This window comes from Neophocaena asiaeorientalis, unplaced genomic scaffold (genome assembly GCF_003031525.2).
Source record: "Neophocaena asiaeorientalis asiaeorientalis breed wild unplaced genomic scaffold, Neophocaena_asiaeorientalis_V1.1 scaffold19, whole genome shotgun sequence".
Taxonomy (NCBI): Eukaryota; Metazoa; Chordata; class Mammalia; order Artiodactyla; family Phocoenidae; genus Neophocaena; species Neophocaena asiaeorientalis.
This window is the reverse complement of record NW_020173388.1, coordinates 3,644,621-3,670,079: the sequence shown is the minus strand read 5'-3', so window position 1 is coordinate 3,670,079 and position 25,459 is coordinate 3,644,621. Positions and strand designations below refer to the sequence as shown.

General features: G+C 40.5%; 2 protein-coding genes across 2 annotated transcripts in view; both read left to right on the top strand.

Moving 5' to 3' along the window:
• ARL9 (ARF like GTPase 9) overlaps positions 1 to 12,667 on the top strand; it is a 17,063-nt gene extending 4,396 nt beyond the window's left edge. Inside the window, exons 5-7 of the mRNA XM_024746693.1 lie at positions 979 to 1,141; positions 3,764 to 3,939; positions 12,288 to 12,667. Coding sequence (XP_024602461.1) covers positions 979 to 1,141; positions 3,764 to 3,939; positions 12,288 to 12,467 — 519 coding nt within the window. The 3' untranslated portion in view covers positions 12,468 to 12,667. The remainder of the gene's footprint in view (positions 1 to 978; positions 1,142 to 3,763; positions 3,940 to 12,287) is intronic.
• A 4,701-nt stretch (positions 12,668 to 17,368) lies between these two features.
• The window catches only part of SPMAP2L (sperm microtubule associated protein 2 like), a 56,390-nt gene continuing 48,299 nt past the window's right edge, over positions 17,369 to 25,459 (top strand). The window contains exon 1 of the mRNA XM_024746746.1: positions 17,369 to 17,834. Coding sequence (XP_024602514.1) covers positions 17,369 to 17,834 — 466 coding nt within the window. The remainder of the gene's footprint in view (positions 17,835 to 25,459) is intronic.

Genomic DNA, 25,459 nt, shown 5'->3' with positions numbered 1-25,459 from the left:
CTTTTTTTTTTTTTTTTTTTTTTTAACAGAAATCCAGTCTAAGTCTAATGTCAACATTTAGTGTTCAAGCAGAAATGTATATGATTATTATTTTTAAACCAATGCCACTGAAGACATTTATTAGTGTTTTTTATGCATGAGAAATCTCTTTAGTAGGCTGTTTGAGAAATAGAATTCCTGTGAGTAGTCTGGCTGGATTGTTGCTTATTTATTACTGTTTACATTAAAGTTTGTACCCTAAAAATCACCTTTCTGAGCACTCTGAAATTTCTATTTCTGCCTTCATACCAGCCTGCCCTTCTTGCCCCTCAATCACTTGTCATAAAATTTTCTAAGGTTGGTATATTGGTAGAATGCTTCTTCCTAAAGTTTACATCTAGTTCATCAGGTTTTAGTGTCAGACTTTAAATACTCAATTATGATTAGAACTGGTTTAACAGTTTCTATAATCTTCGCCTTTTCATTTATGAGGGTAACCTTGCCCTAAGGGCTTTTAATCTAGTGATTCAACTGGGAAGACAAGACAGATTAATAATATGAGACCTTAGATGCTTACATGCTGAGTGGCAAAGTCAATATATGGAACAAGTAGGCCCCAAGACCCCATACAACAAATTGAATTCTGTTGCAGTCTCCAATAGACATGAACTCAGGAAGCAAAGTGAAGTCTGAAAATTGACCTTGAAAATATGGCATCTCCCATAAATCCTGATATATATATATATATAAAGTATTTATTTGATAGATTGACCAGGAGTTGGGGGATGGAGAGGGGGTATGCAATTAATATCACATAACTGATGGCTGATTATATAAAATACAAACTGACTGGTACAGTTTGTTCTAGACCTATTAAATGTTTTGCGATGTTTTATTCTGGTTTACAATTCCACAATATTATTGGCAGGCACACTGCCAGGAGCCAGGAAAAGCAGGCCCTGATAGCATAGCTTTATTGACTTATCTTTTGTTTCACAGGAGAAAAATAAGCAGATCCTAGTGCTGGGCCTGGATGGAGCAGGAAAGACCAGTGTTCTCCACTCTCTAGCTTTAAACAGAGTCCAGCACAGCGTGGCACCTACCCAAGGTTTCAATGCAGTGTGCATCAGCACTGAAGACAGCCAGTTGGAGTTCCTGGAGAGTAAGCTGTCTTTCTCAGTAGTTCTGGGGATAACCGATAGCCTATAGCCACATTATCGTTATACCTTAAGCCAGATTTAATGTTATCAACATTGGGTCATTGTGAAATGAAACACTGGGTCAGATTTTCCTAGACTTTCAGAATGCATGTGTAGTTTATTGCTTGGGTACAGTGTGGGAATCACTTTCTGTTCTTTTCATTTTCTTCTTTTTGCAGTGGTGGTGATAAAGGGGAGTTGAGGGGAAGGCTTTCGCACCCCTCCTATAACAGCCTCCCTCCTCCCTTACTACCCCAAATATAAATGCAATCTAAGTAAATACAGTGTGTTTCCTTCTCTGCAAATGCAAATAGAGGTAAGCTCCAAACCTCTTGTAACCAGATGGCAACCCAGAAACCCCTCCTCTAGCAGTTCTGGAGTTACCACCTCTCAAAATATTGCTGTACCCCAAAGTTGCATTAGATCCTCTTGTCTCCTCTTTACACTCTCTCCTAGGATGATTTCACCTTTCCTCTTGACATTAAATACTATCTATATGCTAATGACTCCCAAATTTATCTCTCCAGCCAAACATATCCAGATGTTGCCTGACATCTCTACCTGGCTGTCTCACTGGCCTCTCAAGCCTAATATCGTCAAGACAAAATGTTCGATATATCTCCGTATCTGTTCCTTTCCCTTGTAATCCAACTGGTCAGTAAATGTCTCCTCACCCATCAACATGCTCAAGCCAGAAAATTGGGAGTTTTCTGTACCCCCTTTTGTACCCCAACTCCAGCCTGCAAGTAAAATGCTATGAATTTTTGCTTTCATTCAGTTGCGAAGAGAAAATGATGGGCAGAGAAATTGGTAAGCCTGCAGGCAAATCTTTATGATAAAAGCATTGTTAAGAATAGAGTTTTCAATTTCCCCAGAAGCTATGGAAGAAATAATATTTTTAATGAAATGGATGGCTAACAAAAGTCTCAAAATATAAAAAGTGAAAAGAAAAATGGGAAGGAAAGGAAAGGGAAGGAAAAAAAGAAAGGGAGATAGGAAGAAAAAAGAAAACTCCAATTGGGGGAGAAATGGACAGATCTGCCGTTGGAGTGAGGGGTTTCAACATATCTTTGTCAATTATTAATAAGATCAAGGAGAAAAAATATCCGCAGAGATATATAAAATTTGAACACAGTCAACAAGTTCGATCTAGTGAATAATATAAAATTGTCCAATTAGACAACTTTAGCCACATACAAAAGTTAAAATTCACATTCTTCTCAAACACTCACAGAACAGTTACCAGCAATGACCGCTTACTGGGCCATACAGCAAGTCTTAACAAAGTTTTCAAAGAGGATGCATCATACAAGCTGTGTTCTCAACTACATTGCTGTCAAGTTAGAAGTTAATAACCTAAAAGATAGCAATCCCTGTGTAGGTGAAATGTCATGGTGTTGCCAAAAACATGGGGAACGACATGTTCATTTACCTTTAAACTACATGTGTTAAAACCATATGAATTACTTGGATTATACACATTCTTTAAAAAAATTAAAAACACAAAATACTTTGAAGAATGACTAGCCTGGCTCTCCATACAAAAGAAAACAAAGACAAATCAACACCCTTTCCTATTCGTTTTTTAAATGGTATTGTTAAGTCCCTATAACAGGGGTCTGCACACTTTTTCTGCAGAGGGCTCGAGAGTAGCTAATGTAGACTCTGTGGCCGCATGGGCTCCGTGCAGCTACTCAACCCTGCGTACTGCGAAAGCAGCCGGAGACCATGTGTGCACAAATCTATGTGCCTGTGTTCTCATACAACTTTATTTGTACTGAAATCCAAATGTGATATAATGTTCATGTGTTACAAAATGGTATTCTTTTTTTCCCCAAACATTTAAAAAGGTAGAATCCATTTTTTGTTCGTGGGCTGTACAAAAATAGGCAGTGAGCCAGATTTAGGCTGTGGGCCATTGTTTGTCATATTCTGTCCCAGGAGAAAAATAAAAACCGAATTCATTGTGTATGTATTATTATCATTCCAAAAAGTTTCTTCTGGGAAGAAGCAGCAGAATGAAATAACCCAAAGGAATTTCTTCTGAAGCAAGTATTCCTGAATGCCCACAGGATCATATTAACTCTTTGTGCAAGATTAAGAGAGGAAATTAGTTCTGGGATTTTGACAAAGGAAAAAAGTTGTGCAAGTGAGGCTAGCCAATGACATTTAAATCAGTCCATTTGAAACTTATTTTAGAGAAATATGTGTTTTAACCCACCACCCTGAATTATTTTAGTATCCTACTCCCCTTCGCTGAGCTATACCTGACAGGCATTGGCCATCGTGGCTGCTGTGTATAACAGATCAGGAGACATCCACTGTAGTACAAATTTAAGATCTTTATGCTGGTCCTTTGTGTTCCAGAATGAGTGACCAGCTTGTGGAGGGTAAATATTCCCACCAATCATTTCCCCAGTAACATCGCTCAAGTTGTTTGAAGAATTGGGTAGAGTCTCACAGAGGTCTTTTATCAGAATATGTATCCAGTGTTCAGGAATTATCAAAATGTGTCTTTCCTGCCCCCCTCAGTGGACTCTTCTGAGGTTTGTGTGTGTGTCTTCCTTCTCTACCGTTCTTTGTAGTTGGTGGCAGCAAACCTTTCCGTTCCTGTTGGGAAATGTACCTGTCCAAAGGATTGCTGCTAATCTTTGTGGTGGATTCAGCAGATCACAACAGATTACCTGAAGCCAAGAAGCACCTTCATCAACTAATTGGGACAAATCCAATCCTTCCTCTGGTTGTGTTTGCAAACAAACAGGTAAAAATTTGTGCAAATATAAATTGTACTCAATAGTTTTATTATTAATACAAGAAGTAGAAATGTCTACTTTTAATAGCAAGATATTCAATAATATGTTGTATGTTCAGTTCAGTTTATACTATTAGATCTATTGGATTATACAGTCAGCCCTCCATATCTGTGAATTCAACCACCAGTCAGCCCTCCGTATCTGTGAATTCAACCACCTGTGGATCAGGAAAAAAAAAAGATTCTGGAAAGTTCCAGAAAGTAAAACTTGTATTTGCCACACATAGGCAACTATTTACATAGCATTTACATTGTATTAGGTATTATAAGTAATCTAGAGATGATTTAAAGTATATGGGAGGATGTGCATAAGTTATTTGCAAATACTGTGCCATTTTATGTAAGGGGCTTGAGCATCCTCAGATTTTGGTGTCTGCTGGGGTCTTGCAGCCAATCCCCCTCAGATACCAAGGGACAGCAGTAAATTCCTTGAGAACAGAGACTATCATTCACCTTTGTGTCCCTTGTAAAACCTAGCATAATGCCTTGTACATAGTAGGAATTCAACAAATACCTGTTGAATTTATTTTTTTTAATTTAATTTTATCTATTTATTTTTTACAGAGCAGGTTCGTACTAGTTATCTGTTTTATACATATTAGTGTATATATGTTAATCCCAATCTCCCAATTCACCCCACCACCACCCCCACTTTTCCGCCCTGGTGTCCACATGTTTGTTCTCTACATCTGTGTCTCTATTTCTGCCCTGCAAACGGGTTCATCTGTACCATTTTTCTAGGTTCCACATATATGCATTAATATATGATATTTGTTTTTCTCTTTCTGACTTACTTCACTCTGTATGACAGTCTCTAGGTCCATCCACGTCTCTACAAGTGACCCAATTTCGTTCCTTTTTATGGCTGAGTAATATCCCATTGTATATATATACCATATCTACTTTATCCATTCATCTGTCGATGGGCATTTAGGTTGCTTCCATGACCTGGCTATTGTAAATAGTGCTGCAATGAACATTGGGGTGCATGTGTCTTTTTGAATTATGGTTTTCTCTGGGTATATGCCCAGTACTGGGATTGCTAGGTCATACGGTAATTCTATTTTTAGTTCTTTAAGGAATCTCCATACTGTTCTCCATAGTGGCTGTATCAATTTACATTCCTACCAACAGTGCAAGAGGGTTCCCTTTTCTCCACACCCTCTCCAGCATTTATTGTTTGTAGATTTTCTGATTCTTACTGGTGTGGTGATACCTCATTGGACTTTTGATTTGCATTTCTCTAATAATTAGTGACGTTGAGCAGCTTTTCATGTGCCTCTTGGCCATCTGTATGTCCTCTTTGGAGAGATGTCTATTTAGGTCTTCTGCCCATTTTTGAATTGGGTTGTTTTATTTTTGTTTTTGTATTTTAAAATCTATTTTATCTTATATGAGTATTGCTACTTCAGCTTTCTTTTGATTTCCATTTGCATGGAAAATCTTTTTCCATCCCCTCACTTTCAGTCTGTATGTGTCCCTAGGTCTGAAGTTGGTCTCTTATAGACAGCATATATGAGTCTTGTTTTTGTATCCATTCAATGAGTCTGTGTCTTTTGTTTGGAGCATTTAATCCATTCACGTTTAAGGTAATTATCGATATGTATGTTCCTATTACCCTTTTCTTTATTGTTATGGGTTTGTTATTGTAGGTCCTTTTCTCCTGTTTTGTTTCCTGCCTAGAGAAGTTCCTTTAGCATTTGTTGTAGAGCTGGTTTGGCGGTGCTGAATTCTCTTAGCTTTTGCTTGTCTGTAAAGCTTTTGATTTCTCCATCGTATCTGAATGAGATCCTTGCTGGGTAGAGTAATCTTGGTTGTAGCGTCTTCCCTTTCATCACTTTAAATATGTCATGCGACCCCCTTCTGGCTTGTAAAGTTTCTTCTGAGAGATCAGCTGTTAATCTATGGGAGTTCCCTTGTATGTTATTTCTCGTTTTTCCATTGTTGCTTTCAATAATTTTTCTTTGTCTTTAATTTTTGCCAATTTGATTAGTATGTGTCTCAGTATGTTTCTCCTTGGGTTTTTCCTGCATGGGACCGTCTGCACTTTCTGGACTTGAGTGGCTATTTCCTTTCCCATGTTAGGGAAGTTTTTGACTATAATCTCTTCAAATATTTTCTCAGGTCCTTTCTCTCTTTCTTCTCCTTCTGGGACCCCTATAATGAGAATGTTGTTGCATTTAATGTTGTCCCAGAGGTCTCTTAGGCTGTCTTCATTTCTTTTCATTCTTTTTTCTTTGTTCTGTTCCATGGCAGTGAATTCCACCATTCTGTCTTCCAGGTCACTTATCCATTCTTCTGCCTCAGTTATTCTGCTATTGATTCCTTCTAGTGTATTTTTCATTTCATTTATTGTATTGTTCATCTCTGTTTGTTTGTTCTTTAATTCTTCTAGGTGTTTGTTCTTTAATTCTTCTAGGTCTTTGTTAAACATTTCTTGCATCTTCTCAATCCTTGCCTCCATTGTTTTTCCGAGGTCCTGGATCATCTTCACTATCATTATTCTCAATCCTTTTTCTGGAAGGTTGCCTATCTCTACTTCCTTTAGTTGTTTTACTGGGGTTTTATCTTGTTCCTTCATCTGGGACATAGTCCTCTGCCTTTTCATTTTGTCTATCTTTCTGTGAATGTGGTTTCATTCCACAGGCTTCAGAATTGTAGTTACTCTTGCTTCTGCTGTCTGTCCTCTGATGGATGAGGCTATCTAAGGGGTTTGTGCAAGCTTCCTGATGGGAGGGACTGGTGGTGGGTAGGGTTGGGTGTTGCTGTGGTGGGCAGAGCTCAGTAAAACTTTAATCAGCTTGTCTGCTGATGGGTGGGGTTGGGTTCCCTCCCTGTTGGTTCTTTGGCCTGAGGCAACCCAGCACTGGAGCCTACCAGCTCTTTGATGGGGCTAATGGCAGACTCTGGGAGGGCTCACGCCAAGGAGTACTTCCCAGAACTTCTGCTGCCAGTGTCCTTGTCCCTTGGGGAGCCACAGTCCACCCCCGCTTCTGCCGCAGACCCTCCAACACTAGTGGGTAGGTCTGGTTCAGTCTCCTATGGGGCCACTGCTCCTTCCCGTGGGTCCTGATGCACACACTACTTTGAGTGTGCCCTCCAAGAGTGGAGTCTCTGTTTCCCCCCAGTCCTGTCAAAGTCCTGCAATCAAATCCCGCTAGCCTTCAAAGTCTGATTCTCTAGGAATTCCTCCTGCTGTTGCCAGACCCCCAGGTTGGGAAGCCTGATGTGGGGCTCAGAACCTTCACTCCAGTGGGTGGACTTCTGTGGTATAAGTGTTTTCTAGTTTGTGAGTCACCCACTCAGTGGTTATGGGATTTGATTTTATCGTGATTGCGCCCCACTTACCATCTCAATGCGGCTTTTCCTTTGTCTTTAGATGTGGGATATCTTTTTTGGTGAGTTCCAGTGTCTTCCTGTCAATGACTGTTCAGCAGTTAGTTGTGATTCCAGTGCTCTTGCAAGAAGGAGTGAGCACACATCCTTCTACTCCACCATCTTGAACCAATCTACCTGTTGAATTTAATTCAGTAAACATTTATTGACTTTTGAATTGATTTCTACAAAATATTTGCGTGTTTAATATGTATAAAGAAGTGGTTTTAGATCAATTAGCCTGACCTGAATTTATTTCACGCACATGCATTAAAATATTAAATGTTCATGAAGAAATTGGAACCCTTGTGCAGTGTTGGTGGGGATGTCAAATGGTGCAGCCACTGTGAAAAACAGTATGGCAGTTCCTTAAAAAATTAAAAAATAGAGTTTTCATATAGTCCAGCAATCCACTTCTGGGTATATAACCAATAGCATTGAAAGCAGGAACTCAAACAGATATTTGCACAGCCATGTTCATAGCAGAATTATTCACAGTAGCCAAAAGGTAGAAGCAACCCAAGTGTCCATCCACAGATGAATGGATAAACAAAATGAGATATATGCATACAATGGATATTATTCAGCCTTAAAAAAGGAAATTCTGACACATGCTACAACATAGATGAACTTTGAAGACATTATGCTAAGTGAAATAAGCCAGTCACAAAAAGACAAATACTGTATGATTACACTTTTTTTAAAAAATTGTTTATTTATTTTTGGCTGCGCTGGGTCTTCGTTGCTCCATGTAGTCTTTCTCTAATTGCGGCGAGTGGGGGCTACTCTTTGTTGTGGTGTGCAGGCATCTCATTGCGGTGGCTTCTCTTGTTGCGGACCACAGGCTCTAGGCGTGAGGGATTCAGTAGTTGTGGCACACGGGCTCAGTAGTTGTGGCCCGCGGGTTCTAGCGCACAGGCTTAGTACTTGTGGCGCATGGACTTAGTTGCTCCATGGCATGTGAGATCTTCCCAGACCAGGGTTTGAACCCATATCCCCTGCATTGGCAGGCGGATTCTTAACCACTGCCCCACCAGTGAAGTCCCTGAATACACTTTTGTGAGGTCCCTAGAGTAGTCAAATTCATAGAAATAAAAAGTAGAATAGTGGTTGCCAGGGCCTGGGGGAGGGAGAAACAGGAAGTTATTATTTAATGGATACAGAGTATCAGTTTTACAAGTTCAAAAGAGTTCTGGAGATGGATGGTGTACAACAATGTGAATGTACTTATTTGTACACTGAACTGTACACTTAAAATTGGTTAATATGGCAAATTTCTTTATGTGTATTTTACTACAATAAAGAAAAGTTAAAAAGGTGTTAGACATCTATAGCATTGTACAGGCATACCTCATTTTATTGCACTTTGTAGATATTGTGCTTTTTACAAATCAAAGTTTTGTGGCAACCCTGCATCGAGCAAGTCTGTAGGTACCATTTTCCCAAAAGCATTTCTCACTTCATGTCTCTGTGTAGCATTTTAGTAATTCTTGCAATATTTCAAACTTTTAAGATCATTATTATATTTGTTATGATAAACTGTGATCAGTGATCTTTGAAGTTACTATTGCAAAAAGATTACAACTTGCTGCAGGCTCAGATGATGGTTAGCATTTTTTAGCAGTAAGGTATTTTTTAATTAAGGTATGTACTTTTTTTTAGACAATGCTATTGCACACTTAATAGACTACAGTAGTGTAAACATAACTTTCATATGTACTGAGAGACAAAAAAATTCATGTGACTAGCTTTATTGCAGTATTCATTTTTAAATTTTATTTATTTATTTTTTTGCGGTACATGGGCCTCTCACTGTTGTGGCCTCTCCTGTTGCAGAGCACAGGCTCCGGACACGCAGGCTCAGCGGCCATGGCTCACAGGCCCAGCCGCTCCGTGGCACGTGGGATCTTCCCAGACTGGGGCACGAACCGGTGTCCCCTGCATCGGCAGGCGGACTCTCAACCACTGCGCCACCAGGGAAGCCCTGCAGTATTCATTTTATTGCAGTAGTTTGGAACCAAATTTGAAATATCTCTGAGGTATGCCTGTAATGCTAAAACCCCTCTCTTAATTTCTAGGGTTGCCAGTCGTAAGAGAGCTCAGTTTCTGCCATTTCTTCCACTACTTCTATGGGTGAATATTTATGGAAGTAAACTAAATAATTACAAATGACAATCTAAAAGTAGGAGCCTATATGAAAGTCCAGCATAGATGCTAGTCCAGCAGATTATTTCTAAAAGAAAAGCTGGAGATTTTTCTTTCATGAGCATCTTTAGTACCACAAACTGTAAAGATTTAGAGGATCCTGGTACATTTAAGTAAGCTGTATAGTATTCCATTGTATAAATATACCACAACTTTACCATTTTCTTGTTGGATATTTGGTTTATTTCCAATGTTTTATTGCTAAAATCAGTTCTACAGTGAATCTTCATGTATGTGTCTCCTCGTTGATGTGTACCAATATTTCTCTAGTGCATGAGGAATTGCTGGGTTTTGGATTTGTCCATATTCAATTTTGCTAGATATTACCAAGTTGCTTTCCAAAGATATTGAACCAGTTTATTTTTCCTACCAGCAGTATATGACAGTTTTTAAAGCTCCACATCCTTGTCAATACTTGGCTTGTCAAACTTTCATTTTTGCCAGTCTCATGGGGATGAAATTTTATCTTATTATTCTAATTTGCATTTCCTTAATTACTAGTGAGCTTGAACATTTTTTCAGATGTTCACTGGTTATTAGTTTCAAATTAGTTTCATTCTTTGAAACGAATTTCCACATTTGTGAATTATCTTTTAATATCTTTCCCCAAATTCCCGTTACGGTGTTTATCTTTTGTCTTTTGAGTTGTAGGAGTCTTTCGTGTCCTTTGGAAAAAACTTTTGTCTGTTACATACATTACACATATCTGCTCCAGCAATCTATTAGCTTATGATTTTATTTTGTTTATGGTTCTCTTTTTAATACATAGGTTTTCTTTATTTTAAAATAAATTTATTTATTTTTATTTTTGTCTGTGTTGGGTCTTCGTTGCTGCGCACAGGCTTTCTCTAGTTGTGGTGAGCTGGGGCTACTCTTTGTTGCGGTGCTCGGACTTCTCATTGTGGTGGCTTCTCTTGTTGTGAAGCACGGGCCCTAGGCACGCAGGCTTCAGTAGCTATGGCACGCGGGCTCAGTAGTTGTGACTCATGGGCTCTAGAGCACAGGCTCAGTAGTTGTGGCACGCAGGCTTTGCTGTTCCATGGCATGTGGGATGTTCCTGGACCAGGGCTGGAACCTGTGTCCCCTGCATTGGCAGGCAGATTCTTAACAACTGTGCCACCAGGGAAGTCCCAGGTTTTCATTTTTAATAGACAAATTTAGCAATACTCTCCTTTGTGGTTTATATCTCTTTATCAAATTGAATAAACAGAGCTATTTGGTGTCAAATTTATAACTTTTACTGGGGTTTAATAAGAAAAGGTTTGTATATTCTAGTTTAAGTGTAATGCATCTTGGTTGATGCTCCTTGGCCAAAGTAATTTATTTTTTTGTATGACTCATTGGTTCAAGTTATTACATAAGTATTTTTAAAACGTCAACTTACTATCTTTACTCTTTGAGTGATGATCTCTATTAAGTCACAGTTATGTAAGTGTGGAATGCACCTGATATTTATCCCTGATGTGCTTTTATCATTACAAGGAGCCCCTCCTCCCACGCAACACCCTCCTTCTATTTTCTTCCTCTCCAATTCCATCAGTGACTTTTTTTTTTTAACTTGAGACATTGTCCACATGTTACTAGATTCATTAACACAGTTGCAAAATTCACTGCGGGCTCTAGGAATAAGTGAATTCAGGTTTCAGACAGGCAATATATTGGGAGGACCAGAAAGGTAATCATACCACATCAGGAAAAGTCTCACAGGCTCCCAGTTATGGAATTTGATAGGTTCATATTGGTACAAGAAAAAAATGACACAATATTGGACTATTTCCAGATGATGCCCTAAAGCTATGGGAAAACACTATGAAACAACAAAAAGCCAAATACAAATGCAATTTTAGGAGTGAAGATACTTAAACTTTTGCAAAGGACTTAAAAACTATAACTGAATCTGTGTATGTATTTAGGAGAGGGAATGTCAGAGGTTATTTGCATAAATAATTCTTGATGTGTGAGAGGCAGAGAAATATGTTTTGACCTTGGCATTTTGACCTCAAGGAGGTTTTGTCCTTGACATGCAGCATAAACACATGCTTTCTGTCTCCTCATTTTAATCTCTCCTCTCTCTACCTCTCCCAGTGGGTTTCTGTCCTTTAAGCCTTCCCCGCTTCTCCATCTTGTCCTCTTTCCCTCCACCTGTCCCTCCCCTCTCAGCCTCCTTTACCTACTACTCCATTTTCTAAATTCACTTCCTCCCTTATCCCTTCTCTGTCTCCCTCCATCCCTCCAAGTTTGATCCAAAATTTTTTGTTCAGTAGAAATAATGGTTGCAAACTCACATTGTGAAAACTCACATTTGGCGAATGCTTCATCAATAAAATATGATATGGACAAAAACCAATTAACGAATCAAATTTCTACTGTTAAGACAAATTAAAAATAATCTTAGGAAAATAAAGATAAAAATGGAAAAACAAAATTAGAAGCAGATAGATTGCACTGTTTAGGAAATTGATTAAGGTATTATATCGACTTAACTTCATTCCAGAACATACTTTTTTGATGATAACTCATAAATGCTGATATAGTTCCAATGAAAATCATTATATTCAAACAATCATTAAGATCATAGTAATGGGATTACAGTATCCTCCATATTAGAATGGAGGTGGGGTCATTGAGAGCAATAAATGAGAGTAATAAATGTATCTATCCAAAAAGATTGCAAAATAACCAACTTTTTCTCAATTCTTTTTTCATTCTTGGTGAAGGATCTTGAAGCAGCCTATCACATTACAGATATCCATGAAGCTTTGGCATTATCTGAGGTGGGAAATGACAGGAAGATGTTCTTGTTTGGAACCCAGGTGACTGAGAATGGCTCAGAGATACCCTCCATCATGCAAGATGCCAGAGACCTGATTGCACAGCTGGCTGCAGACATGCAGTGATCAGGCCTAGGCCCACTGTGAGGCTCATGATTTGAATGTCACCAGGGAATGTTTAGCGGCAGGCTAGAAGCCAAAAGTTTCCACTTTCCAATAAAAAATAAGGCATTTCCTATTTTCTCAATGCAGGGCATATACACATATATAAGATAATGTTAATTGATTAAGACTTTCTCTATTTATATTTTGAACTTTAAAAATATTGGTAAAACAATGTATTTGGAGGGATTTGGATCTTTTTTAATTTTTATTTATTTTTGGCTGCGTTGGGTCTTTGTTGCTGCATGCGGGCTTTCTCTAGTTGCAGCGAGCGGGGGCTACTTTTCGTTGTGGTGCATGGGCTTCTCATTGCGGTGGCTTCTCTTGTTGCGGAGCACGGGCCCTAGGTGCACGGGCTTCAGTAGTTGTGGCACATTGGCTCAGTAGTTGTGGCGCACAGGCTCTAGAGCGCAGGCTCAGTAGTTGTGGTGCACGGGCTTCATTGCTCCATGGTATGTGGGATCTACCCAGACCAGGGCTTGAACCCACATCCCCTGCATTGGCAGGTAGATTCTTAACCACTGCGCCACCAGGGAATTCCCGGGATTTGGATTTTTAATCAACCAAATTAAAGTGAACAGTAGGAAGCATTCATTGCATTTGTAGTTTCTCAATGAAATGAGATTTACATTAAAATATTTTAATAACTTTTGTCTTTTCAAGTAAAAATCCAGGTGTCTTTCCTTTAAGTGGATCCATTTAACACTGTAGGGAAAGAAATATCAGGATAGGGCAATAAGAAAAGTAAGCACTATCAAACCCACATAGAAATATAAATTAACAGCATTCAGAAAGATTTAGGAAAGGCTTCTTTTTAAGAAAATATTGCACTAAAAGAAGAACACCATGAGGATTTGTTTTTTAAATTCTTGATATTTAGCTTTTTTATATAGATAAGCGTTCTTTACTAGAAATATTTTGTAAGAGTGATAACTCTGTTTACCTATAGACATAAATCCAACTTTGAACCTTAGTGTCCTGTCTTGATCTTTTTTTAAAAAAAGAAAAGGACTTCCAGTTTTGAGCCCAGCATGTAAGAAGCTTGGAAGCCACCACTCCATTCTAACAAGTTAAAAAGCTGAACAGACTAAAAAATCAGCATTGGAGGGAGCAACAGGAGAATACAGAGATTAACAATTTACCAGAGCAGAGACTTATAGTGGGAAACTCCCCATGGGAACCCCAGGGTAGAAAAAAGTGGAACGGTGACTGATGAATTGCTGGTTGCTCAAAGTGGAGTAGTCTGAAAGTTAAAAAACTCTAGGGGAACCCAGTCATTGGAGGGGCCTCCAATTATTTGAGATTTACCTCCAGAACCTTGACCAGATTCCTATAATAAATATTGGAGAGAAATCCCCTGGTGCTTCCAAGGGAGGGGAAAATATTTTTTGAAATATGCCAGAGCACTCTGTCCTTCTTAACGAGGCCTGCCCTCAGGGGAAACTAGTTAACCAGAGCCTAGCCTGCTGGGTTATTACCAGAGCCTAGCTGACCTGGGGGAAATACCCAACTCCAGCCCACTCTAGACATTCTGTTCCACCTAAAAGTGCAGAAAACTAAGACTTAAGTTTGCAGTCCAGAGGCACTTAGTCTCTAAAAGACTAAGACCTAATCATAGGACTATAGAACGCTCCCCCTCCCCGCCCCCCAACCTCACCACCACATTACTAAAGGCCTGTTTACAGCAGCTCCTTTTACCCAGTACATCATGCCTGGCTATCAAGAAAAACTACAAGACGTACTAAAACACAAAACATACAGAAGAGATACCACAAGCACAATACAGAAATGAAGAATGTGTTTAGTGGGCTTGTTAAAAGGCTGGACATAGCTGAGGAACGAATCTCTGAGCTTGAGAGTATCTCAGTAGAAACCTCCAAAACTGAAAATCTAAGAACAAAGACTAGAAAGAAACAGAATATACAAGGATTGTGGAACAACTACAAAAGTTGCAACATGTGTGTAATGGGAAACCAGAAAGAAAGAAAAGAAAGGAACAGAGTAAATATTTGAAACAATGACTAAGAATTTCTCCAAATTAATGTCAGACACCAAACCACAGATCCCAGAATCTCAGAGAACACCAAGGAGGACAAATGCCCTCCCCCACAAAAAACAACAGCAACAACAACAAAAAACTATAGATAGGCATAGCACTTTTAAGCTGCAGAAAATCAAAGTTGAAGAAAAAATCCACAAAGAAGCCAGAGGAAAAAACACCTTACCTATAGAGGATCAAAGATAAGAAGTACATTAGGCTTCTCAGAAACCATGCAAACAAGAAAAGAGTAGAGTAAAATATTCACAGTGTTGAGAAAAAAAACCGTTAGCCTAGAATTCTGTACCCTGTGAAATCCTTCAAAAGTGAAGGAGAAAAATTTCTTAGACAAAAATTGAGGGAATTTTTTGCCAGTACTTCTTTGTTGCAAGATTTGTTAAAAAGAAATTCTTTAGACAGAAGGAAAATGATATAGGTCAGATATTTGGACCTACATAAAGGAAGGAAGAACATTGGAAAAGGAATAAGTGAAGGTAAAATTAAAACTTTCATTTGTCTTATTCTTAATTGATCTAACAGATTTGTTTCTTCAAAATAATAATAGCAACATTATATTTGACTATGTATGCTTATATGTGTGTATAAATGTTATGACAGCAATGATACAAGGGATGAGAGGGAGGAATTTGGATTATTTAGTTATTTTAAGGTATTCACATTACCTGTGAAGTGGTATAGTGTTATTTGAAAGTAGACTTGGATTTGTTGTTAATGTATATTGCAAACTCTAGGGCAACCACTAAAAAAAATAAAAGAAGTTATAACTGATATGCCAAGAAAAGAGAGAAAATGAAATCAAATAAAATGCTCACTTAAAACCACAAAAGGTAGAAAAAGAATGGAAGACAAAAAGAAACAAAGAACAAGGACAGCAGATAGAAAACAGTAAAAATATGGTAGCTATTAATCCAACTAAATCAATAATCACTTTGAAGGTCGGTGGTCTAAATGCACCAATTAAAAGACAGAAAATTCAGAGTGGATTAAAAAATGAAAGATCCATAAACTCACTTCTTGCTTACAAGAAACTCACTTTGAATATAAAGAGACATATAGATTAAAATTATGTGAATGAAGAAAGATATAACACAATCAAAAGAAAGCAGGAGTAGCTATATTAATTTCAGACACAGAAGATTTGCGAATAATGAAAGTTATCAAAGATAAAGAGGGGAATTATACCTAAGGCACAAGCAACAAAATAAAAGATAAGTGGGACTACATCAAACTAAAAAGCTTCTACACAGCAAAAGAAACCATCAACAAAATGAGAAAACAACCAATGGAATGGGACAAGTATTTGCAAACTGCATATCTGATAAGGGGTTAATATTCAAAATATATAAAGAACACATACAACTCAATAGCAGAAAAAATAAAATAAGAAACGGAAAAGGACCTGACAGACATTTTTCCTGAATAAGATCTATAAATGGCCAACATGTACATGAAAAGATAACATCACTCCTCATTAGGGAAATGCCAGTTAAACAATGAAGTATCCCCCCAAGCCTATTAGAATGGCCATCATCAAAAAGACGAGATAACAAATGCCAACTTGGATGTAGAGAAAAGGGAATCTTTGGTACTGTTGGTGGGATTGTAAATTGGTACAGCCACTGTGGAAAACAGTATGGATGGTCCTCAAAAAATTAAAAATAGAACTACCATACAATCCAGCAATTCCACTTCTGAGAATATATCCAAAGGAAATGAAAACACTGACTCAAAAAGATATCTGCACCACCATGTTCCTAGCAGCATTATTTTCAGTAGCAAAGACATAGAAACAACCTAAGTGTCCGTGGATGGGCGAATGGATAAAAGAATTTGTAGTGTATATATATATGTATATACATGCATACAATGGAATATTATTCAGCCATTAAAAAACAAGGAAATCCTATCATTTGCAACAACGTGGATGAACCTTGAAGGCATCATGCTAAGCAAAACAAGACAGAGAACGACAAATACTATATGATCTCACTGATGTGTGGAATTTAAACAAACAAACACCAAACTCAGAAAAAGGAATCAGGTTTGTGGTTATATGGATTGGGGGGAGGGGGTCGGTTAGAGGACAGTGGTCAAAAGATACAAACTTACAGTTATAAGATAAATAAGCACCAGGGATGGAACCTACAACATGATGACTCTAGTTAACACTGCTGTATGCATTATAGGAAAGTTGTTAAGAGAGCAGATCCTAAGAATTTTCATCACAAGGAGAAAAAAAGTTTTTTTTTATTGTACCAATATGAGAGGATGTATGTTAACTAAACTTATCATGGTAATCATTTCACAATACATGTAAATCACACCATCATGCTGTACACCTTAAACTTATACAGGGATGTATGTCCGTTATTTCTCAATAAAACTGGAAAAATAATTTTTTAAAAGAGGGGAATTACATAATAAAGAGGTCAACTCTGCAAGAAGATGTAATGATCCTACATGCAAGTGTATGCGCTTAGAAACAGACTTAAAGTAAGGGAAGCAAAAACAGCTGGTCAGGAGCCTGCCCCTTTTCTCTTTTTCACCTGCCTCCTCTCTAAGGGGCAGGGCCCCAGGTGGGCCCCCGCAGCTTGGCGCGTCCTCTTGGCAACGGGAGAACGTGCAGGGAGGGGCCCAGAGGCGGGGCTTGTTGCGCGCTGCCGGCGTCGCGTCTGGGTTGGGCGCGCTGGGGCGGGGCGCGCGGGGGGCGGGGCGCGCGGAATGCGGGCCGCCCCCCCATCCTCTCCCAGCTTCTAGAAGGCGAGCAGCCTCCGGTCGTCGCCCAGCGGGAGCTTCTGCGCCGCCAATGGAGAGCCAGGAGTTTTCGGGTTCTTCTGGGCTGTCCGATGGGCATGACATGGCAGAAATATCCACTCGCTCCGAAGCCCTCCAGAAGCCCTTTGTAGTCAGGATATTTGACATGCACAACCAGCCTGGGGAGTCCGAGGAGCCGGGGTTAGCCGAGGAGGCCGGCGAGCAAGGCCAGCCAGGCGAGTCAGAGGGGTGTACAGAGTCCCACCAGATCCCCAAGCCCCACAAGCCCTATGAGCTCTACCAACCCTGTGAGCCCCACAGGCCCCCCAAACCCCATGCACCTTACAAACCTCATCCACCCCGTGAGGCCCGCAAGCCCCATAAGCCCCAGGGGCCCCATGCTCCCCGCGAGCCCCACAAGCCCCACGAAGTCGAGTTGCTTCCCAGAGCTGGCGTGATTATCTCCCCGTCTCTGCTGACCGGATTCCCGCCACGGCTTCTGCCATCTTCCCTGAGAGGTAGGTGTTGGGGGTCCCTCCGGGGGTTCTAATGGGAAGGTTTGCCTGCAAGAAGCCTTTTATTTTTTTAATATAAATTTATTTATTTATTTATTTTTGGCTGCACTGGGTCTTCGCTGCTGCGCGAGCTTTCTCTAGTTGCGGCGAGCGGGGCTGCTCTTCATTGCCGTGCTCGGGCTTCTCCCTGCGGTGGCTTCTCTTGTTGTGGAGCACCGGCTCTAAGCACGAGGGCTCAGTAGTTGTGTCACGCGGGGTCTAGAGTGCAGGCTCAGTAGTTGTGACTCACGGGCTTAGTAGCTCCACAGCACGTGGGATCTTCCCTGACCAGGGCTTGAACCCGTGGCCCCTGCATTGGCAGGTGGATTCTTAACCACTGTGCCACCAAGGAAGTCCCTCCCCCCCCCCATTTTGTTTTAAAGGAGGATAACACTTGTGTCATTTACCTGCTGTTTTGCAATGCCCTGTCTTTGGACCTCAAGAATCTCTGATAGGAAATTGAGACTCTGGTGATGAAACAATCTCTTCACTCTGCTCTCTCTCCACCTGGGGACTTGCTAGCTGTCCTTGATTAGTCACTGTCACTAGCTGTCCTCGATTAATCACTGTCACTTCTTTTTGAAGCCCTTCTTAAGACTTCTCTACAGTTAGTCATTGCAGTCCTCTGGGTTGCCACTTTGAACATACCTCTATTATAGCACTTAAGATTTTGGGTTATATCACTATCTTTTTCCTCAGCTAAGGGGAGGGATCCTTGAAGGGAGGATAGTTTTCTCAGTGTTTAGCACATGGTGGTGCTCAATAAATGCTATTACATTGTTAAAGATGTAGTAACAAAACACTCACTGAACAAAAATTCAAAGAGTATGTTTACTAAGGGCTTACTATATGTTCAGTCATCACCAAGTTCACAAGCTAACAGGACTGATGGGACTTTGGTATAAACATCCAGCTCACTTATGGCCTCTCATTGATGACTCCACCCAGAACAATTCCTTGTCCACATTGGGCTTCCAGTTCCTTGGCTGACCACGTTTCATCTCATTTTCTCCTTGACTTGTCTTTATCAGCCTTGATTCTATGGTCTGTCATGTCAGTTGCTTACTTACAACATCTTCACCTCCCCACTGGCTCTTTGGCTGTTCACCGTACTTCTCCTGGGAAAACCTCAACCCTGGTTAAGCCCACCCATCCACCCTCTGCCTACACCTGAGCATCTGACTCTTCCTGTACAAAATCACACAATCATACTGACTGCTTTTATTTCAATTTCATAACCACAGATCTCAGCTGTTCACTTGGCACTGCCTAGCAAGCCCACTTTATTCACCTAATAAATTAGTTCTCCTAATCTGTGAGATGACTAAATGCCTTCTTTACTCTACTCCAGCCTTCACACCTTTGACCCCAAACAGCTGAAGACTTTGCCTCACACTTGAGAAAATAGAAGCGATGTCATGAACTCCCTTATTTTCTTACCACTAATCTATTGCCTTACTCTAACCTGCACCCATGGATTCTGCCTTTTCTCATATTTCAGGGAAGAACTGTGCCTCTTTTTATGAGTGGCAAAAGCCTCCACTTGTGCTTTGGATTCCACTCTTGTCTCCTGAAGACCTTTGTTCCTGCAGTTATCCCCTCTCTCTCCTAACAGCATCAGTCTCTCTCTTTCTAATGAATCAGACCCATGAGCATACACATGTACTCTAGAATCTTCTTTTTTTTTTTTTAACATCTTTACTGGAGTATAATTGCTTTACAATGGTGTGTTAGTTTCTGCTTTATAACAAAGTGAATCAGTTATACATATACATATATCCCCATATCTCTTCCCTCTTGCGTCTCCCTCCCTCCCACCCCTCTAGGTGGTCACAAAGCACCGAGCTGATCTCCCTGTGCTATGCGGCTGCTTCCCACTAGCTATCTATTTTACATTTGGTAGTGTATATATGTCCATGGCACTCTCTTACTTTGTCCCAGCTTACCCTTCCCCCTCCCCGTGTCCTCAAGTCCATTCTCTAGTAGGTCTGTGTCTTTATTCCTGTCTTACCCCTAGGTTCTTCATGACCATTTTGTTGTTGTTGTTTTTTAGATTCCATATATATGTGTTAGCATACAGTATTTATTTTTCTTTTCCTGACTTACTTCACTCTGTATGACAGACTCTAGGTCCATCCACCTCTCTACAAATAACTCAATTTTGTTTCTTTTTATGGCTGAGTAATATTCCATTGTGTATATATGTGCCACATCTTCTTTATCCATTCATCTGTCGATGGACACTTAGGTTGCTTCCATGTCCTGGCTATTGAAAATAGAGCTACAATGAACATTGTGGTACATGACTCTTTTTGGACTATGGTTTTCTCAGGGTATATGCCCAGTAGTGGGATAGCTGGGTCGTATGGTAGTTCTAGTTTTAGTTTTTTAAGGAACCTCCATACTGTTCTCCATAGTGGCTGTATCAATTTACATTCCCACCAACAGTGCAAGAGGTTTCCCTTTTCTCCACACCCTCTCCAGCATGTATTGTTTGTAGATTTTTTAAATTTTTAAAATTTTATTATTATTATTTTTTATTTTTTGCTGTATGCGGGCCTCTCACTGATGCAGCCCCTCCCGCTGCAGAGCACAGGCTCCGGATGCGCAGGCCCAGCGGCCATGGCTCACGGGCCCATCCACTCCGCGGCATGTGGGATCCTTCCGGACCAGGGCATAAACCCGCGTCCCCTGCATCTGCAGGCGGACTCCCAACCACTGTGCTGCCAGGGAAGCCCCTGTTTGTAGATTTTTTGATGATGGCCATTCTGACTGGTGTGAGATGATATCTCATTGTAGTTTTGATTTGCATTTCTCTAATGATTTTAATGATGTTGAGCAGAATCTTCTATCTTGAAATAACCCTTAACCCCATGTCTTCTTCAGACCCTTCCTTCTCGCACCATCAGCCCCATTTTTCTGCAAGTCACTGCAGAGCTTGTCAAGAGTTATCTGTAGTTACTGACTCCTTTTTCTTGCTTGCCATTCTCTTCTCTACCCACCTAGTTAGGTGTCTTTCTCCTCCACTCCACTGAAACTGCTCTAGTTTACTGTCTTTCTCCCACCGCCAACCCTTTTGTCACCTTTTTGTGTGGATATTTCAGTATAGGTGATCCATTTGCCTTCTTAGTTCTTTGACCTCTTCACTTTGAATGATGGGATCCTTCACTGCATCTTAGACACCCACTGCATTAGCCTTTGATAATGTCAATTGCTGTATCATTTCCAAAATGTCTGTTTCAAGCATTCTAATCTCTAAGCACATCTATCTTTCCAGCTCACTTACTCCTCCTTGTACCCTCTCAATTCTTCAGCTTCAAAGGGACCTCTAATCCACTGATGCTATCAGCTGTTCATTATATACCACATACTACCTTATGTCCTTCTGTCTCTCCTTACCTTAGTCCATAGTCTACCAATGGAATCACTTCCTTGCAAGTATTAGCTCCCTTGTCTCTCCCTCTTGTCATTCTTGCTTAGTTAAATCCAATTCTTGCCTGCACTTGAAAAGATGCAAAAAAAAAAAAAATGATGACAAGGGAAAACAAACAACTGTGTTGACTGATCTTTAAATCCATGACCTTGAACTTCAAGTGTGCTTTCATTGCTCTCAGTGATTGTGTGGCAATCATACTACATTTCCCTAATCAATTCATTTGCTAACATGGAACCTACCAAACTACCAGGATCTATACATATATACTCTACCTTTTGTCCTGTTAATAATAGACAAGCTGTCTTTGTTCTTACCAGAGGCCATTCTCTCAACCTGTATGTTGAATCCTATTCCACCTAATTTTAAGCTCTTTGCCCCTAAAATTAGCCCCTCTCTTTCCCACATCATTTTATTTCCCTCTCCACTGGATCATTCCCATGAGCACATGAACATGCAGGAATAACTCCTATCTTGAAGAAACCAAACCTTCCCTTAACCCCATGTACCCCTCCAGATACCACTCCTATACTCTGCTCCTTTTTAGAGGAAAATTCCTCAAAATAGTTTATGAGTTATTGTCTCCATCCTCTCTTCCCATTCTCTTGAGAACCGACTTACGCTTTTATCCCCTCTACTTAGCTGAAGTTGCTCTTGTTGAGATCACAGTGACCTCTACCTTGCCAAATTCAATGGCTAATTCTTCATCCTCATCTTTCTTGTTTGATACATTCACTCCCTGTTTCTTGGAAGTCTTTCTCTACTTGACTTCTGGGATACCACTTCATTGTCATCCTACCTCATTGAATGCTCCTGACTCAGTTTCCTTTGCTAGATCATCTTTGTTTTCCCAGCCTCTAGGTTGAAGTGGGCGATGGCTCAGTTCTCTCAGATTCTTTAGAACTTTCCTTGCTCCCTGGATGATGTCATCAGTTCTGTGGCTTTAACTGTATGCTGATGACTTCCCAAATTATCTCCAGCTTCCATTTCTTTCTTGAGCTCCAGAGTTTTGTAACCAATTGTCTCTTTAACAACCCTACTCGAATATCTAGTAGAAATGTAAAATTTAACATATCCATAACTGAACTCTTACTTCTGCCCCCAAACTTGCACTTCCTCCACTGTTCCCCATTTTAGCAAATGGCATCACAATTCATTCATCCAGGTGCTCAGGTCAAAAACCTTGGAGTCATTCTTGACACCCGTTTTTCCCTTACACTTTGCCTCCAAGCCATTAGCAAACCCTAATTTTGAAATATGTCATGACAGTGACCATTTTTCTTTTTTTTTTTTTTTTTTTTTTTGGTACGCGGGGCCTCTCACTGTTGTGGGCTCTCCCGTTGTGGAGCACAGGCTCCAGACGCGCAGGCTCAGCGGCCATGGCTCACAGGCCCAGCCGCTCTACAGCATGTGGGATCTTCCTGGACCGAGGCACGAACCCCCGTCCCCTGCATTGGCAGGCGGATTCCCAACCTCTGAGCCACCAGGGAAGCCCGACAATGACCATTCTTAACATCCAAGCATTTGTCACCTTTGTAAGCCACTATCATCTCTTGCTTGGTCTGCTTCAGTAGCTTCCATTCTTGCCACATTCATGCCTTCCCCACGTCATTTCCACCAGTTCATGGTTCATGTGGCCGTCACAGGGATCCCTTAGAACATAAATTACACACAACTCTCCTGCTCTCACCTCTCCAGAGGGGGTTCTCATCTTGCAGAGTTTGTAGTCTAAAGTCCTACGTAAGCTTACAAGGCCCACATGATCTGACCTGCCCCTCCAGCCTCGTGTCCCACCACTCTCCCCACTGTCTCTGCCCTCCAGCCACGTGGGCCTCCTTGCTCCCACCTCGATCATTTCACCTGCTTTTTCCTCTGCCAGGACACTCTTCCCTCAAGTATTTGTCGCCTCCTTATAAAGGTGTACCGGATCAGTCTGCCAAAAATACACTCTTTGGTCTGCTCATGTTTTTAAAGTCCCACACTTTTGTATTCAGCTGCCTACTGGACATCTTCATTTGGATGTATCATAGGCACCTCAAATATAATATGCTTTGAGACAGAAGTCTTGACTTTCCTCCCAATCTTGTTCCTCCTTTGGTCTTCCAACTGAAGACTGAAGATTTCCCCCCCGCCAAAATCTATTTCTGCCTGATTCTTTTTTCTTCACCCTCAAATCCAATGCATCCAATGTAAGTTCTCTTTGTTTTCTTTCCAGACCATTTCCTGAATTCATTCATTTCCTCTGCTACTTGCGGTCATTTACGGTCATCATCCCACTCATCCTGCTTACAGTCATTTCTCACCTGGATTTCTATGTTCTCCTCCTGAGTAGTCTCCCTGCTTCTGCTCTTGTTCCCTTTCAGGTCTTTACTACCTTAGCCAGAGGGGATATTTTAAAAACCAAATTGGATCACATCGTTCCCTTACTATATTATCCTTCCTGTGGTGTCCCATTGCTCTTAGGATAAACGCAAACCTTTTGTAGGGGTCTCTAGAGCTCCACGGGCTCTCTGACCTCACTCCCTACCACTCTCCCTACTGCTCACTCTGCCCCAGTCACACTGGCTTCTTTTCTCTTCCCCTAAAAGGCCAATCCCATACTTGCTCCTGCTTCAGAATCTGCATGGCTGGTTTTCTCTCCCTAGATGTTTATTGTTTTCCTAGGATCATCTCATGGTTAATTCCTGTTCAGATCTCAGCCCATGTTTTTAAAGGGTGGGAAAGCCTACCTTTTAGAGGGCCTTGCCTGTCTGTGCTGCCCCAAAATAGCCCCCCTGAAGTCCCGGTATAGAAAAATTTCAGACTTTGCTTTAGAAAGGACTACTTTAAAGCTTCTATCTTCTGAATTTATCTTCTAGATTTTCCTTGTTAAAAATTCCAGTAAGTCTTTATGTTAATTCAATAAACAGCGAGTATATTTATATATTATTTACATAAAATAATGTAAACATTAGGCCATGTGTAGTCAGCATGTCACCATGCCCCTCTCACTCAAACATTCCTTCATATGAAAGACGTTTACTGAGAATATACTAAGGCACTCTTCTGTGTCCTGTGAGGGTGTTGAGATGACTGAAACATGGCAGTTTTGGTTGTGTGCACATTTAAAAAATGTATATTGTAGTGTAAGTTCCATCATTCTAACACCTTACTAATGTGTCGTCACTAATCATCACTGTCACTGTTAAACTTTATTGAGCACTTACTATGTTCAGGGCATAGGCACTGAGCTGCAGATGAATAAGACGTGGATCCCATCCTTGGACTGTCAGTGCGGTTGGGGAGGCCAAACACATCCTCAACACATCCCTGGCATAGAAAGTAAAGTGGACTGGAGTATCCTATAGGACCGTCACTTCATTTTTCTGAGTTAAATGGCAGTACTGACCTCTTTTATGGCTTCTGTATTGAATCATAATTAGAAATGTCTCTTTCTACTTCTAGGTGATGAAAGAATTCACCATGGGTTTTCTTTTCTTAAACATTGAAATCTTTGATCCGTTTAGAATTTATCCTGGTGTATGGTATGAGTTATAAACCCAGCTTTCTTAGTGCCTACTCAGTTGCCAGTGCTATCTTGACACAGATGAAATCGGGTGAAAATGAACATGAAACATATATTTGAAACAAGAGAAAAAGGTCACAAAAATGCAGACCGAGGGGGTGTGAGAGGAGACACAGCTTAATAGTTAGCTTGGTGATGTGATATTTTTGAGCTCTAGTTTGCACGGAGGTCCCAGTTTTTGTTGTTATTGAACCAGCTGGAAGGGCTTGCCCTCTTCCTGCCTCTGCCTTCTCACCCTCAAGCAAAACCCTTTCCCACATTCTCCTTTCTCTTGCCCAAATGACCCTGAGCTAAGGCAGTGGGGAGCTGTGCCTAGGAGAGGATTGAGGAAGAATGAATAGTAGTAATGATTATATAGCTTAATCTGTCATGTCAGAGAACATCCCAATGTTTGTTTACATGGTCATGCCCAGCATAGACCTGGACTGCTTTAAGACCGGTCTTCAAAACCATAGTGTACCTAAAAACAAGCACAAATTTTACTTCAGAAAGCTTTGAGAAATAACCTAGGTCTTACCGAAGTACATTCAAGGGAATTCTACCATCTAACACAGAGCAAATCCTGCTGAAAAGTTCTTGAGGCACATCTCT